The sequence below is a fragment of the Equus przewalskii genome, chromosome 7 (genome assembly GCF_037783145.1).
Source record: "Equus przewalskii isolate Varuska chromosome 7, EquPr2, whole genome shotgun sequence".
Lineage (NCBI taxonomy): Eukaryota > Metazoa > Chordata > Mammalia > Perissodactyla > Equidae > Equus > Equus przewalskii.
Genome location: NC_091837.1, coordinates 66,553,635 through 66,571,820, shown reverse-complemented (window position 1 = coordinate 66,571,820; position 18,186 = coordinate 66,553,635). Strand labels below are relative to the sequence as shown.

At 42.3% G+C, this 18,186-nt stretch overlaps 1 protein-coding gene across 8 annotated transcripts in view; it reads right to left on the bottom strand.

The window, feature by feature from the left end:
* Positions 1–2,554: 2,554 nt before the first annotated feature.
* The window catches only part of LOC103567384 (urea transporter 1), a 54,499-nt gene continuing 38,867 nt past the window's right edge, over positions 2,555–18,186 (bottom strand). For all 8 annotated transcript variants that reach the window (XM_070630067.1, XM_070630066.1, XM_008544031.2 and 5 more), the window contains 6 exons: positions 16,165–16,293; positions 14,272–14,464; positions 11,581–11,728; positions 11,240–11,374; positions 6,237–6,286; positions 2,555–4,739 (listed from right to left, as the gene is read on the bottom strand). In XM_070630067.1, coding sequence (XP_070486168.1) covers positions 4,566–4,739; positions 6,237–6,286; positions 11,240–11,374; positions 11,581–11,728; positions 14,272–14,464; positions 16,165–16,293 — 829 coding nt within the window. In that variant the 3' untranslated portion in view covers positions 2,555–4,565. The remainder of the gene's footprint in view (positions 4,740–6,236; positions 6,287–11,239; positions 11,375–11,580; positions 11,729–14,271; positions 14,465–16,164; positions 16,294–18,186) is intronic.

Sequence of the window (18,186 nt, the reverse complement as noted above, 5' to 3'; positions counted from 1 at the left end):
CTACTCCATTTACTTATCAGTTCACCTCATAAAGCTCTTGTGAGGGTAAAGTCCATGACTGTTTGGTTCACTATTGCAGTTCCAGTTCCTGTTATGTAATAAATAGTCATTCATTGCCAATGAATGAATGAATGGGGTTATCAAGGAGGTAGAATCCCTAGAATTTGGTTATTGCCTAGAGGTGAGAGGATGAAGTCAAGAATGGCTCACTGTTTCTGGCTTATGTGGTTGGCTAGAGTGTGCCACCTTCCCCCGTGAGTCTACATGGGACGGAGAGCAGAATAGTTGAAGAACATGAGTTTTGTTCTGGATGTACTGAAACTCAGGAGGTGTTTTTGGAGTAGTCCCTTTAGACAGTTGAACATAAAGTCTGGATTGAAGCTTGAGAAGGATGGGCCAGGAAGAATGTGTAGCATGAGAACAGGGATTCTTCAGTGCTCACATCTCATTGTGTGGCACCACTGTCCACCTTGTTGCCCAAGCTGGAAATCCTCTGCACTTCCCTCTCCCTCACCTTCCACATCAATCCATCACTAGGTACTGAGGATTTCAGGTCCTGTCTCTCACATCTGTAAACTTCTCTCCATCCCTGGCAGCCACCGCTGGAGTCCAAGCCAACCACCTCTCTCTTGTACTACTGCAATGGCCTTCTAATTGGTTTCCCACGTCCACTCCAATGCCCTTTCACTCACTGTATTCCTGCCATGTCAGTCTTCTCTCACTCCTTGAACGCACCAACCTCCTTCTTGTCTCATGGCCCTTATCCACAAGGTTCTCTCCACCAAGAACACCGCTCCCTCCAACCTCTGCCTTTCTCCACCTGCCTATCTGTGGTCTATTCTTTAGGTATCAACCTAAATGTCACATACTTGGGGAGGCCTTCCATGACTGCACCCCAACCTTTGTAGCCTCAGAATTAACTGTCTTGGAACACGGTGGGGTGATTTGGCTTTTGGTGACACATACAGGAAAATAAAACTTCAAAAGACATATGAATCGAAGTTAAATTATTAATTCAAATGAGAAATGTAACTATCCAGGATCAGAAACTCATGTTGGACAAGTACATTTTCTCCCCTAGAAGGCAAATCTACACAGGAAGTCAATAGCTTGTAAGTACAGGATCAGACAACAGGCATAAGCTGCTTGATCTAAATAACTAAATTGGTGAAACCATGATACACCACTGCACTCGTTTCACCGCAGAGATCTCCCTTGACACCTGTTCCTGGGCCACCATCCCCAGTGCTAAAGACCCCCTGCCTCGCTTTTGCCTCCAACTCCTAAACTTCAGGGGTTGAGCTGCTACCCCATCAGCTGTAAGTTCGCTTTAGTTCTGTTAACACTTACCTGGTTAATAATGTTAAGGTCAGGCCTGGGAGCAATATTTTCTTTCAGATGATTTTGCATATGTCTTCTCTGATCCAGTCTATGTATGTTATAGTTCAATTTTACAAGCTGTGAAGGCAGGCTATTATAGGACTTATATTCACTTCTTTAAAACTCTTTTATTTACTGTATTGTTTAGATTCCTTCAGAATCTCCTGATTGTTTTAGTAAATAGAACTCTGTAGCCTTGAAGCTACAAGACTTCTAATGGTCTGGGGGTTGTCCATGCACGTTCAAGAAGGAGATGTAACTCTAAAGTTCAAGTGTTTTGGAAGGAGTTGTTCCATAGCGTTAGATAAGACTGAAAACATTCATCTGTATAAAACCTTGTTCTGTACTTAAAAACCACAAAAACATTCTTGCAAGGTTGTCTGTAAGAAGCTCCTTTGGAAATTCCTGATCTCCTATGGAATTTAACCTTTGATCTCAACGTGTTCCATGCTAATCAGGTGTCATGGATAACAAGCAGACACCTGTAGCTCCTAAAGATAAATAGTATCTGGAATCTTTAGCAAAAGAGCCTCAAAACCTCTGTTTTCTACCTCAGACCAAAGTGGGGATTTAATGACCAGATCACTCTCATAAACTTATTCTTTTGAAACAATAGGTAGGAGAGGTTTTGTTTTGACATACAGCACTCCGATGCAACCAATCCATGGTGGCCTCTTGTTTCTTCTTTGGGCTGCTTTTGAAGCTTGTTGGAGTATGTTTCCATTCTTACTATGTTTTCTTTCAACTATGCTAACTATGGAGGAAAGGAGGTGGAAGAGAAGCATTTCAGGCGGTAGAGACAAGCACAGCTGGTGGCTTCACCCTCAGGGGACTTCACCCTCAGGGGATAACATTCTGAGAAGTGGCTTGTTGTAGAGAGCTGACCCATGAGGCATACCATGGCCCAGGGTCAGCCCTGGTGGGGTACCCAGGGCCTGTCTGGGAATGTGTGGAAACTGGCTCTCAAGATATTCATCTCAAAGTGCGAGGAGCATGCTCTGAACGGCTGTACCTGCCCTCAGTAATCATTCTCATCCCTGAGTGAGGAGAACAATGGATAGTTGAGATGATACCGGAGGGGATGGGCTCATAAATCTGAAACTGAACAGGCTTTGCTCAGCTATACATCTGGTGCCATTACCAAGTATAAGAAAGGAATAAGGAGTCTGGCACATTGAGATGGAAGCCATACATACTTATGCATGGGACTTTTAATATACACAATAGCTATAAAAGGCATACATGGCCTTTAAACAGCACTTACACACAACTGACCTGTGAATATAATTTATTCATATTCTTACACAGAAATTTGTTCTACAGACAATAGGAAAAATACAAATGCTCCCCAAGAAAACTAATAAAATACTCACTTAATTTTAGGATAATATTTAGTAACAAAAATGGTTTGAGAAAATTAGTATTATTTAAATTAGACAATGTACAAGGCTTTTAAATGTTCCTATTTACAAGGCTGTGTGAGCACGGGGAAGAAGGTGTGTAGTTAGCACACTGGAGCTCCATTCTGAAGGCGGACTTGGAGATGTTCTAGAGGCCTCAGGTTCACTCGCCATGGCCCGGGTTCCTCACTCCTGGTTCTCTTTGGTTATGCTTGCTTTTTTGTCCCCCCACCCAACTCTTGTTTCACAAAATCCCTAACAAGGGAGATTTCAGTTCAAACACTGAAAATTTCATTTTCCCACAGGAATATCCAGGACTCTATGACAGTTGCAAATTCATGGTTTCAAAAGGCTTTGGTCACAGGGTTTTTCAATCAGAACAATGTTTGTTTTCCTGAGATAAGGAAGAACTGAACTTCTCCCTAAAATGTTTCTAGGTTTACTTCCCTTTTGTTTATTCATTCAGCAAACTGTGTGCTTTGCACGGATCACTGCAAACCCAAAGAGAAAAGAAAATCTTTAGGCTTCCACTGTTTCACTTTTTGAATCCTCCAAAATACTCAATTGATACACACCGAAGTGGATAGTAATGATGATAACTTTCCACCTCCATCTTCAGCATGTTTAGTCATAGAATCTTTATAGGACGGATAACTTTTAAATTAAAAAAAAGAAAAACAAGAGAACCCGTTATCTGTATTTCTTTTTGGAGGTTCAAATGCCATTGGTTTCTGAGCAAGAATATTGTGTGTAGAAAATAATGAATTCTTTTAAAGTAAGAAATTCAACAACTTCTAAGCACCCAGGAACAAGCTGACCTTAACTTTCAGTCTTTATAACATGTAAGACATGCTCAGATGAATTGAAAATGTGACCTTAAAGGGCTCTCGGATGTTGACGACTTGATTCTATGCAATCATAGCATTTACAAAATCAACTTGGGGCTTAAAATAAAAATAGCCTTGAGGAGTATTTATAAAAATGTAACTTTTCTTTAATATCCAGGAACTGGTAAAGCCAGGATCTTCTCTTATTTTATCTTATTGAAAACAAATCCATTCTCATAAGAAAAAAATAATAAATTCTACCTAAAAAATCCTTTGCAATCTCCAAGAAAAACGTGACAGTATAGAATAATTCTGACTGACAAAATCCCTTTTTCCTTTCTGCAACTCTGTCAGCTTGAGAAAAACCAATGATCTCCTGTAAGAGAATGCCACAAACACAGTGGACAGCATCCAGGCCATTCTGGTGAGTCACTGGGGAGCCAGCTGCGTGATCAGCCTGCACCCCTGTGATGTTGACCAGAGCTGTAATGTGTAACTTGCATTGATTTTTCATAAGCTGAACTGCTTATCTGAGAATTCTGAGTTGACTTTGATTTCATGACCTTGAATTCCATTCACTTAAGTCTTGATTGGTTTATAGAGCTTAATTTTTAATACTGTTAATATTATGTAACCAACCAAACACCAAGAATATTAATAAATATTAATAATTAGTCCAGTCTCACTCCCTCTTTCCGTTGGAGTATTTTGACTTTATAAATATATTACAGTCTTAGCGCCAATGTCCCACTAGGGTTTAAAATTCCGTAGCCAGGGCACATCATCTGGATGTGTCTCTTACATCTTTGGGGATGTTCCTGGAGTCTAAAAGAAAAATACAAAATAAGCATAAGAACAGATAACTGATGGTTTAGAATGAAAGTTGTTACTAGTGAAAAACAGGTTTGCTGAGACCCTGGAAATGACTTGTGACCATGAACGTGGACGGGGGTAGCTCTCACAAAGGGCTTTGAACCATCTTTTTCTTGGCTTGTAGGTAGAAGATGCGGTTTTCTTCAGGATAAGTGGCTTTACTGAGGGGCATCTTGTAGATGTTGGGGTTTTTCGTGGTCAGCAAGAGGAACAACAGTGTGGCCAAACAGAAGGGCCAGGTACCAGATGGTAATCCAACCTGAGAAGAAGAGACAAGCCACATGTTCCTTTGAGATCCCATCAGAAAGCGCATGTTCACAAAGCACTACCTGTCACTCTATTCTTATTCAACCCAGGGGGAATGAGTCACTGGGGTATTGTTCTGGACTCTGCTTATGTCCATGGAGACTGAGTCTAAGATCTTAGAGCATTTAGCAGTTGAAATGTCATCATTCATGACCTCTCTCTCCTTGACTTCCATCCAGACCAGGTCTTAGACTCTACTTGCTTTACTTCTTTTCATTCCATCTCCCAAATAGGCTCTAAACTCCTTGTGGGTAAGTCCTTCTTCTGTGCTGTCCATGGCAACTCATGCAATTCTGAGCATACATCATGCAGTTGGTTAGGTCTGGCCCAATGCATCGACCCCCCCCTTGGGTGTGATGGTACCCAAACCTGACTGCACGTCAGAATCATGGGGAACAAGAGTTAAAAAACCACAGATGCCCAAGCACCATACAAGATCTGCTCTATCAGAAATGCCAAGGAACAGGGCCTAAGGGTCTGTATCTTTCAAAATCTCCCTAGCTGACTCTGTTGTGCAGCCTGCCCAATTCTGATCCATGGACTGATGTCTGTGAACCTCTGTTGGGACGCAAAGGGCCCCACAATGCTCTAATGAACTTTCCATCATGGATGGGAGCTTTGACTTTCTACCAGAAAGATATTGTGTCTCCAGAAGGACTCTCCCAGACAAACTCTCTATGCTGCTGTTGAGAGGGCTAGATACTGTCCTGACCCATTAGCAGCCATGACCACATCAACGTGGATTGAGCTATCAGAAACCGGCCCTGCATCACCAGCAATGGTGGGTAAGAGAAAAAAGTTCAGAGCACTGGGAGGTGGAGGGTCCTGGAACAGTCAGGGGACACTGGGCTCCTCAGGGGAGGGGAAGGAGGAGGTCAACGGGTAGGACAGTGCTGAAAAGGAAGGAGAAGGAGTGGCAGGAGGTACTTAATGGGCAAGGATTTTGCCTATTAAATAATTCAGCCAGGACGTGGGTCTGAATAAGTCTTAATGACTGACTGGGGATTTTAAAAAAAGGGATATGAAAAACTATTGACTTCATTAAAAAGTATCTGTCTTTAGCCAATTATCCTTTTCCTCCCTTTCCTGACTTCTCAACTACTACGTAATCTTGCCTTTCTGTTTAAGTAAAAGGTATTGTAAAGTCAACTTCTTGACACTCAGAGTTAGGCTATGAACTTGATAATATGCTATGCAAACTAAGTTCCACTTTTTTAAATCAAGGAATCTGATATTCTTAACGAGCCTGGTGATTGTAGTTTGGGCTAAAATTTACTATGATGCTGGAAGGTGAGTGAGGACAGGAAGGTCCAGGAGATGGGAAATTAGTGGCCATCACAGTCACAGATCCTGCCCTGGGAGCCCACCCAGGTAGACTTCAAGAGGGTTCCCATATCATTGAAATCTGATCAATCACGCTGATGATAAAGTGAGATTAAAGCAAACTCACCACAGCCATCAGGTTTGACATGCTGCTTCCGAGGTAGGCAGTGAACAGGGCTACAAAAACAAAAAAAGAGAGGAAAGAACAATGATTGTAGGCACATTTTTCATCACAGGAAAGACTGTCTTCTGGTGTAAATCCCCTGGAATGTAAACTTCCATATTTCACCAGCTAGCCCAGCACTCTGGTTATAAGTATGAGCATAGAGTCAGCAGCTCTGGGTTCAAATCTGGACTCCACCACTTGGGAGCTTGGTGGCCTCCATTTCCTCACCTGTACAATGCAGGTAATAGGAATATCTGTCTCATGGGGTAGGTGTGAGTACGAACGGACATAAAGCTTGTGCTCACATATTAAGTACTCAATAAAGGTAGCTTTTCCATTGTTACTATTTTATTGCTGCTATTGCTAATACTTAAGGCCTTCCATGGTAAATAAACTTCCCTGTTATTTTATCCAAGCACAGGTGAATTAAAATGAAAATTATGAATGTTTCTTGATATACATAGTTTCTATACAATCTCACTGCATCTAGGATTCTCATATTATTGGTTAAAATTCACTACAAAAAATCATGGTATAAAAAAATAAGAAGGCAGTAACTCAGAGATCAGCAGAAACTGAACACAAAATTGAGATTCCTTCCCACAATAACATTTTTCTAAATACCATTAAAGTTGTCATACAGGTCAATGTATAAACATGCTATGTTTTAATTTACTTCGAGTAAGCACGAATCTTAGAGTGGTTAATTTGAGTGTATGTGTGCCTTTCTATGTAAAATAATGAAAAGAAAGTTCTCAACTAGCAAATCATCAATTCGTGCATTTTGGTTGAAGAGTGGGCTGAAGATGGCTCAGGGAAGCCCTTAGGGTTCACAGAGACAGTCTGAAGAATGACCTCCACACAATGGCCACACAGCCACTTGGGCCACCAGCATTCACTGTTAGACACACTCACCATCTAGTCTTCAAGTCCAGTGAGAAATTGCATCAGCTATGTTGGGGGGCAGGACAGGAAGTGATGGGAGAGACTCTGTGATCCTCATTTACTTTACTATAGACTTCTGTCCTTTCATCAATATTTCGTCTTTGTGTCCTGGTATTTCTTGCTCAACAGTATACCTAATTCTTTCACATGTGAATTGTCTCATGCTAGTGGGAAAGGTTCGTCTTTGGAAACAGTCCTGGCTTCAAATCCCAGCTCTGCCATTTTGTTTGTTGATGACAAATCACTGAACTTCTTGGAATCTGGGTTCGTTGTCTGTAAAAAGGCAACTTGAAGACATGCTTTACAGGGAGATGATGTATCTTGAATGAACTCATGTATTTCCACAAACAGCAGCTGTAAACTCATGCCTGTCACCATGGGACTGAGATACTGCTGTGAGCGGAAGGGTGCAATAGCTTGGGTTGGAAGAGTTTCTTTGCTTGGGTTTGCTAATTTCATTTATTTTTTCCATTTCATTCATTCATTCATTCATCCAACAAATATTCACTGGCCCTTGGCTAAGCACCAGGGACACTCTGTCCCTACTTTCTTGAGTACCAGTTCTTCTTACAACACTTTCCCTTAGCACATGAGAACTTATTGCCATTTTTCTCTTTTTAATACCTATTGTACTTCTAAGGCATGCTTTTGGCACCCAAGTCTCATATTGTTATGCTGTTTTGAAGTGATATTCAATCCCAGGTTGTTTTTCTCTTCCCAGAATGAGTGTCACACAATTTAATAGTAGCTGCCCACCAATTAAGACTTGCTGAGTAGGCCTGGGAAAGCCTCACGTTAGAAGTGGAATCTGCCCACTATGGCTTGGAGGTGATGACCCTGCCAGTGTGCTGGGTAACTGAGGGAGAGCAGAGGCCCTTCAGCTCTCAAGGGAAGATTGGATTTTAGCTCTTCATAGACAACATCCCTTCCAACAGACCACCACATGTGAGTCCTACTATGACACCCCAACCATGAAAAAGAAATACAAAATGTGTTTACAATTTGCACTGATAAAATAAAAATGAGGAATTTCCTGGCTATGCAGTTTCTAGTTTACAGGCAGGGAAGGAAGCATTGATAGTTTCTATCAGAGTTTCCCAAGGTTTCTTCCTGATAAAGCCATTTGAACTAATGGAAGAGCAACTCTGTAATAAATGTCTATTATTTATTTACCTTGGCTGACAAGGCTGGTCTTTTGACTGGCAGTATCAGGGTGATGCAAGCAAGGTGAAACTCGCTGTGACATTTTACATGTGAGATTTGCTTTACGAGAGGGGCTGGAGGTCTGTCTCAAAACTTTATGTCCAAAGATGAAAAAGACTGATAGTAATAGGTACTCTCACACACTGTTGGTGGCAAGGGAGACTGGTATGGCCTTTGTGTGGGTGAATTTGGCATTTATTGAAACTAAAATTGGCAGAGCTGGGATTTTGGGACCAGGGTCGGGCTCTTAACTAATTCAATATACTGCCTTAACCATTATGCTACACTAAGAAAGAAAATCTGATCTATCCAAAGGAAGCAAGGCATGCTAGGCAGAATAATGGCCCCCAAAGATGTCCACATGCCAACGCCCAGAACCTGTGAATGTCACCTTAAATGGCAAAAGGGACTTTGCAGATGTGATTAAGTTAAATATCTTGAGATAGGATTATCCTGGATTACCCAAGTGGGCCCAAAGTAATCACAGGATCCTTATAAGAGGGAGGCAAAAAATTATATCTAGGGAGTAGGATGGAATATTTTAACTTCTTGCTTTATACTTTCCTGTACTGATCTTTTGTTTGTTCCACTTTGTACAATAAATGTATGATTTCTATAAAAATGAAAATAACAAAGATATTCCCGCTTTGGGGAAACACCTGTAAACATCTTTGGTTTCATCCCTCTCCGTGGTCTGTCAAGACCTCATCAACAACTCTTGTGACCAAAAATAGTTTCTGCTTGGTCTTTAAGGATATACTCAGGCTGTCCCCATGCTGGTCTAGACCATTCTCTCCACCAGTTAGAATTCCTCCTTTCAATTTTTAGGACTTATAGAAAAGCCACCTTCTCCAGGAGGTACTTCTTGATGATTCTGAGCTGTAGTGTTCCCAAAGAATCGTGTGCTGTACGTGTCTCCTTGTTCTGCTACAAACATCGTATGGTCTCCTGTGGGCTCCCTTTCTGACTCACCTCGTCTATGCCTTCCACTATGTCATCCTCTGTATGCAGGAACCGCATGGCATCTAAAGCTTCTAAACCCCCAGCTCTGCCTAGTACTGTCAAGGTGGCAACACGAGGATTTAATACAAATTTGCTGCTACAGTCAACACAAAGGTATGCCCATCAAATAAAGGTTTGAAACTTCAAACCAATCTTTGAATAAAGATAGAAGGTTGTAGGATAAAAGAGTCTAATCCAGCTGAACTCAAGTGGCCACAGAATCTGTCCATAACTTCTCCTGTGCCCTAAGCTTATAAACAAATATGGGAAAACGAGCAAAAGGTTTTGACAGGGCTCTTAGGTGAAATAGCCCTGTAACTATAAAGAAATTGACAAAATGATGGGTAAATGGAAACACCCTATAACCAGGTTTTGTTAACCTTGCTAAAGCATTGGAAAAGCAAAACTGAATGACGCCTTAGAAATCCTTGGTCCTATCCTACCTCCTGCACAATCAAGGAGTCCTCTCTAAATCCTGCCTGACATGTAGTCCACCATTTTAATAATGATTTAGATAGCTTGGATTGATTAATCTGGTCAAAAACCAACTCTAATCCATAACATTAGAAATAATTTCTGCACATTCCCCTATTCCTCTGCTCCTTTGTTCCCCAGGGAGTGTCATTCCCTTCACTCTAGCACATTATCTTAAATACATTGTGTTGTTGTTGTTGAGGAAGATTTGCCCTGAGCTAACATCCATGCCAATCTTCCTCTCTTTTGTGTGTGAGTTGCTGCCTCAGCATGGCTGCTATGAGTGGTGTAGGTCTGCATCCTGGGAACGGAACCTGGGCCACTGAAGCGGAGTGCAGGGAGCTCAACCACTAGGCCACAGGGCCGGCCCCTTAAATACTTTCACTTCTATTGAATTAGTGGTGCCAGAGGCTGTGGGTGAACAAGCCTCCCCTTATAATGGCCTGAGAAATCTATTAGCTTTTCAAATCCAAATCACTTGAGGTCTGTTTTCACCTAAAGGCATGAATGCTACCAAACGGAGCAGAGAAGTGTAGCAGGAATAAGTCTGGAGGTTGTTAGCAAATGTGAATTCTGGGTTTGCATTGGCCCCTAACTGACTGGATGCCTTTCAGCACATCACTTTACCTCTCTGGCCTCAGTACCCTAATAGTGAAATGAGAAGGATGGAGTGGAGATCTCCAGAACCTCTTCTAGCTCTGACAGTCTGAGTCTGGGTAGAATATGGGGATTTAAAGAAAGGATTAATACAGTAGTTGTCAAAATGTGGTCCCCAGAGCAACACCATCAGCACCATCTGGCACCTTGTTAGAAATGCAAACCCCTTCCCGCACCTCCGACAATGAATCGGGGACTAGGGGTGGGGCCCAGCAATCTGGGCTTTAACAAGCCTTCCAGGTGATTTTGATGTACGCTCAAGTTTGGGAACAGCTGGATGAATGTGATTCTCAAAGGGTCACATGTAATCCCACCTGATTCAGCTGGGGAAATGACTCTGTGTTTAGCTTGAGTCTACATTCTTGTGTCAAAGAATTAGTAAGAAGAACTTAGGGCATGTCAAGTTTCTATCCCCCAACATATACATATTCTAAAATGGTTAATACAACTCAATAGGCTCTCCTGTCTTCATGGTAACCAGTGAGGTAGGCAGAGCAGACTTGACTCCTCCCAGAGAGGGGATGTCACTTGCCCTGGTCATGCACTTTAGATAACTTAGATACCAGGGGACACAAACTAGAACCCCAACCCTAGTTTCTCACTCTGTCCTTCTTTACTGTTTCTCCTTGATTTTTATCCCATAATCATGAGCAACCCTTCCCCCAGACACATGGGATACTTACCGCAGGCAAGAGCCAGGAGGTGGGTTTGCCAGGTGAGTGCCATGAACATTCCTCCAATTGCAATGCAGGCCAGAGAGCTGTTCAAACCCCAGAGTCCAGCGTAGATGTCCTCAAATGGAGCCGAAAGACTGATTCCTGTTAGGCAAGGCAGGAGGGGTCAGAGCTGTGGACTAAAGGTGGGATGCTCTGGAGGGAGTCTGGGGGTGGGGGAAGCATCCGAGAACTCCCGTTGGTCCCTTAGAAGCAAAGCCCTCAAGAAAGGTCTGGAGCATAGAAGATGCCTGAGACAATGCACGGGATGGAGGAGATGTTCAATATCTGGTAACGAGTCTTATGATTACCTGCTATTACCCCCACCAATGATCCGATCGCAGCATGTAGGCACATGAGTGGGGAGGAGAGCAGGATGGCACATAGGAAAATGCCCCCTGTCCATGGATTATCACAGCCATATATCTGACCAACACCCACAGGCAGGGATTTCAATAACTGCAAAAACAATTTAGAAAATGAGGTCATTAAAATTATTGAACAGAAACCCACAGGACATCCACCAACACATACAATGTAATTATAGATTTAGCATGTCTTATCTTTCAAGATCGTTGTTATTAATTTTTAAAATTCTCTCTAACTACAGAAAAATCTCAGTCATTCTTCTGCTTTATCCCCTGAGACACATCAGCTCTTCCGTGGTGCATGCTGAGCATGCCTTCTCAACTCCCCTTCACTCACTGGCTCTACTGCTGGCACAGACACTTGGCCTTGGCTGCTGCTGAGCTCCCAGTATCACTACCCACTACTGTGAGGATCTGCCATGCCTCCCAGAGAGGATGGCAGGGACCACAGCTTACACTTCTAGCACTTTCAACTGTCTGTCAGTGCTGATGCCAATACATCAACACATTCCTATAGTCAACAGAAATGCTATTACTCCCATGCAATTTGGTTGTTAATACTGACGCCAGAGACCTGAAGTCAGGTTATTTTATCCACAATTCAGAAACAATTATTGGCAAGTTCATGAATCAGGACCATATTTACCCTTCTGTTGTTAACAAGAACGTATATTAATTTAAACTAGGATATCCTTAACTTATTAACAAACGTCAGATAGTCCTCAAAACACAAAATACATGTAAATGCCACAATTCTACTTTCTGGCTGAGGCCTGAATTCAGCTAATGTGTTCACAGAATGGCAGTTCTCCGAATGGTACAGAGTTTGACTCAAGCTAACAAACGAAAATTCTTTCTAGCAACCCTTCTGGTAGAGGCAGGATAGGCAAAATTAGCCATGTTAGTTCCCTTTTGACCAAGGCCACTTACTGAAAGTTGCCTTCCCCAGCTCCCATCTCGCTCCCTCCACCTTCTCTAGGTCACATGTGTACCTTCTGGCAAGGACCTTTGAGAAGCAGTGAGTCTGATGGGTGAGGTCCAGCTTGGGCACGAAGGAGGGCCCTCTCTCTTCTTGCATTAGGCTGGGTCTAATGCTGGCTTCCAAACGCTGATTTAGTCCTTGCTCAGCACACCAGACCATACTGTGAGTTTGAGCCTACTCTAGGATAGGCCCTAAATTCTTCTGGCCCCTGGTGGATCTTCATGTACATACAAGACCATTTCCTGTTTCTTCTAGACCAGGGAACTTGACACAAGCAAAGACTGCATAGGCTTTTATCTTAGAACTGGACAGCAGAACTTCCCTCAGGTAACCACAGAGGTGGGGAGTTGGGTGAGATGGGAAATAAGTATGCTGATGATGGGGTGGTAGTTCAGAGTGGGAAGGACAAGACCGCCACGTCCCCAGATCAGCACTGTCAAGTAGAACTTTCTGTGATGATGGAATATTCTACGTCTGTGCTGTTCACCTGAAATGTGACTAGTGAGGCTAAGAAACTGGATTTTAAATTTTATTTAATTTCAACTAATTTACCTTTAAGTTCAAATAGCCACATGGGGCTAATAGCTACTGTATTGGATGGTGCAGTTTTAGATAGATAAATTAATATTATTTTATAATGTTATTTTTCATGGGTAGCTCTAATAAATCTTTGAGTTTTCTTCTGAGGTATTTCCAAATGCTCCCATTCATTTTCTGGAAATGAAGCTAAAGAAAAAACTCTTCCCATGTTTTGATCGCTCAGAGAAGAGGGCAGTAAAAGGTGTTTCATAACCTGATAATGGGAAAGCCAGTCTTTTGCACTTTAAAAAAGATAAGGTCTTTGGTTTTCTTCTGATATCAAGTGTTCTCTTGTTTTTAATAATCGAGAAACTTTAAACAGACTTATTAAATAAACACCAGTAGGAAGAGCTGGAATTTGATTTGGTTTAACCAGGTTTTTAAGAATGAGTGCTCTGTCTATGCACATCTGTGAAAAGATACATCGTATACATCCTATGATAGTGGTTCTCAAACTCTGTCCCACACCACTATTATTTTGGGAGCTTGTTAATACAGGTTCCCAGGCCCCAGCCCCAGACATTATATTATAATTTAGGCAGTCTGAGATGGAGCTTGTATTGGTATTTAAAAAAGAGTGGTTTGCATGCCTACCAAAGCTTGAGAACCCTGAATTATTGCACATATACTATGAGATCTACCATAAGAAACAGCAGAATAGAGAGGTTCCGTAATGGGATCTAACAGTAAGCAGCCAGTTCTTTTGTTGGAGGAGGTAGGTCATGGAGGACTTAACCCCAGGCTGGAGGGCCCTGCCTCAAGTGCTGGCCCTGTCACGCTCACCCAAACAAGGGCCAAGTTTGAAATACGGTATCTAATTTCCAACGGAGCTATACTCTGGAGTTAGCACAGCAGATTTTACAAAAAGTTAGCTGTGACCAAATATTCATTTAAAAAATCCCTTAGAGCCCAAAGTTTTAGAGGAGAACAAATGCTTTAGATGACAAGATGGAGGCAGCAAGGCCACCCTCAAACTGAGTCTCTATAAGTCTCTGACGCCCATGAACAATTAACAAGGAGGATGCTGGGTATCTTCCAGAGCCAGGAGCATGTGAGAAGATAGTGCATCTTACCTGCAGGGCATTGAGGTCAGACCAGGTGACATTGGCAACTGAGGTTACAGGTGTGAACAATTTGCTTGGGAAGAACAAATTATAATGTCCTGTGGCCGAAAGGTACATTGACAACGCCATGTTGAAGGGCAGGGTGAAGACAGGGAGGTCCCATTTGCAGAACACGGAGTTCAGTGCACTTGAGAAAATTGGGCTAACAACAACAACAGAACAGAATGTAAGAATGTGCATGTGACAAGCCAGGTTGACAAACGAAATCTCTGTACTATGAAAGGTTTTCTGTCATTGACAAAAGTCCCTAAAATGCTGTGTTGGCAAATTTTTCACAGAAAAAACAAAACAAAACAAAACCCCCCAAAAGCAACCTGGGACAAATTGTGTCATAGAGAGAATAAAGTCCAAAATAAACGCTTAGCTTATTTGGTTTTAAAAAGATTATACCCTGGGGCTGCTCACAGTGAGTTATGTATCTGGGGGTTAAAAATATGTTTGAAGTATTTAAGATATATGAGATAAAATACTAACAACACAGTTAAAGAGCTCTGTGTAACCCACTTGATCATATGCCCCTCCTTCCCCACCAGAGACAACTGTGTTCTTGAACTTGTATATCATCTCCATGAGTATTCAGCATATCTATTTTTGACAAAGAGAAACAATTGTCCAAGGGAGGATGCAGGCGGTGTGGGCTAGAGGAAAAAGATCTTAAACTCAGGGGGGCATAGTTTTTAGTGTCGATGAACTCTGGGACATTGGGCAAGGTACCATTCCTCAGTTTCCTTGTCTGTAACCTGGGGGATTGGATTAGATGGTCTCTGGGTTCCTTTTGTGCTCTCACCTGTTGACCTAATCAAGGAGCCATCATTTTACGATCAGAACACCAGATTTCCTGGATTGTGGGAGGGGCTGTGGTGAGCACCTGCAGGAAAAACCTCCTGCCCTGAGCCTGTTCTTCAGGACAGGTCGGAAGTTACTTCCTGAGGCGGTTGGCTCTGCCGGTAGGTTCTCCTCCACACACCCATGGGAGCAGCCAGGGTGAGCTGCCCTCCTGCAGACACCATCCACAGTGGGCTGTTCTTCTCATTTGTGTGGATATTAGTACTTTATATTCTAAATTTGCTATAGTAAGAAGGAAATGTTTGCTTCCAAAAAAAAGATTTAAAAGGATTTAGGGTAAAAAAAAACCAAAACAACAACTGAATTGAATGCAGTAAAGAATTCTTTTGAAGGGGCAGGCCAGGTGGGTAAGGGGAGTCCATATAGATACAGTGGTTCTCAAAGTGTGGTCTCTGGATCAGCCGCGTCAGCATCACCTGAGAATGTGTTAGAAATGCACATTTCAGGCCCCAACCCAGACAGACTGAGTCAGAAACCCTGGGGAGGGGAGCAGCGGTCTGTTTTAACAAGCCCTGCAGGTGATCCTGACGGTGTGCAAGTCTGAGGACCACTGATGTAGGGGCTAGTTCGCAACTTTGGTTGCGCTTTAGAATCCCCGGAGAGCCCTTAAAACTCCCAGTGCCCAGGCAGCACCCCAGACCAAATACATCAGAATCATGGGTGGTGAGGTGTGTGTGGAGGGCCACATGCATCAGTGTGTTTCAGTGCTTCCTGTTTCCAATAGACATAACCTGAATCTAAATTTTAAGAAATTATTTTTATAAAAATTGTGTTATCAACATAATACAAAATTTGCCATTTTAACCATTTGAAAGTGTGCAGTTCAGCGGCATTAAGTACGTTCACATTGTCGTACAACCGTCACTGCCATCCATTCGTGGAACATTTTTCGTCTTGCAAAGCTGAAACTCTGCGCCCGTTAAACAGTAGCTCCGCATTCCCTCCTCCCCCCTATAAATTTTTTTAAGGGCATTTTGCAAACCAGGTACAACTTACCAAGTCATGGACATAACACATACAGGGACTAACAGCCACCAGAAGTAGTTACCCTTGTCTGAAAAGACAGCCATGAGTATTCCCACCAGGGTGGCGTTGTAGCCCTGGAGCCCTGCGGCAATTGCTGACCTGTGGGCAAGAGCACAGCATGGACATTTCCCACGTGGACATTGGCTAGACTGGCACATAAATGACACTTGTAACTTCCAGATCACATTCACATTAGAAAATGAGACTATATTTAGACATTTATTTCAAAGTCTACAGAAGCCAAATACTAATAAAAACATGAAAAAAAATACATAGATAAAATACAAATGTGCATGCAGAACAACGCCCTACAGAGGCATCATAGCTAAAGATAGAATTCGAAATTCTAAAGATAGAATTATGGCATCTAGAAGAGGAAACAAAAATCAGCAAGCTACCCCGTTCTGCTTCCTTTTAGCCCTTGATTTGGAAAATTATTATTTCTTTTAACTCATTAAGGGCTTCTGACTTGAATAGCATTTTTAGTGTTATGAAACTGTTTCCTAAGTGTGATTTCTTGGTGAGAAGTATATGATTCTTGAAATGTAATTTCACTTTCATAGTGTCTGTGACCTTATAAACATCAATCTTCCAACTCAGCATACATTTTCATCTTCCTGTCTTTCCATTTTATTTTCTCCAAATATACATTTCCAAGTTATTGCAAAGGTAAACAATTACTTTTCTTTTACTTGGCAAAGTATTCCATTTGATTAGGTGCATATTTAGCACTTAATTCGTTCTTGGGTTCCTTTTTGCTTCTCAGTATTTAACCTCACTTCTAAAAGTTGTCCTATGGGTAAGTTTGTACTCCTGGCCAAAATGGTTCCCATTTCATAATTGGGAACTGGAAGCCCCAAGTGACTCCTGTAGAATGAGCCCCCAGGCTGACAAGCCAGGCTCGCCTGGGCTCTGAGAGTTGGCAACATCTGGCACCAGGAAAGGCCCAGCACTAAAGGATGAAGTGTGTGGGAGCCATGCGGTGTAAAGATGGTGAAGCGAGTGGGTGAGTGCGAATGCAGGGCCTGCGAGGAAGGTGATGCAGCCAGTGGGCCACACCACGGGAGTCATACAGGAATGTGTGGAAGCTTCTCCTTGGCTTGTTTTTAACTGGAGCAGGGGGCACATAGTGCCACAGCAACGTAATATCGCTTATATTCATCTGGGTGAGAACATTAGTGTGGGACCCCCTGTTCAAAAGTCCTTTCTCTCCCTTAAATAATCCTTTGGGACATGTGGGAGGTGACACAATTTGTATTGGTTTAACCCAGGAAGTAATAATGCTCTCCAGAAATTGGGACCGTTTATGATGACAGTGGAGAACTATGCAAAGATTTGTCCTCTCTGCTACTGACTTTCCGATTTACTGCTTGGGTTCGATCAACAAAAAATTAATGGCAACATCTACAAGTTGTGGAATGTCACAGTTAAAACAACAGGAAGATGTGGATTCACTTAAAACAGAAGATTGCCATTTTAATAGTGCTTTAGGACCAAGGAAAGCAAAAGAGATTTGAAAACTAATACATACAAATATGACTTGTCTTTTAAAAAATACTGATAAGGAAAATGGGTCAGTTCTCACCGGAGCAAAACAATAAAGGAATATTCGATATGGCACAATTCTGGACCACACCTTCAAACTGGAAATCCCGTTTCTTGATGTACATTGGAATAGAGTTTAAGCTAAGATACAAAATCACCTTCCATAGAGATCAAATCAGCCTCCTTGGACTTGATGGAAAGTGGGGCACTTCCTGACTCTCCAAGAAGCTCCTTAGCAACTCACAGTAAGAGCGACAAGAGCTTAGTTGTATAATGACCCTTCACTGGGGATTATGCATTGATCCTGGACACATAGAAGACCAGCAGCCTCCCTGAAGGAACCAGTTAGTCAGGAGCTGGCTAGACCCTGGTGGGAGTCAGTTCATCACTTCTTCAATGACAGCTGATATTCAATTTATAAAGTACACACTATTTTTTTTTTTTTAA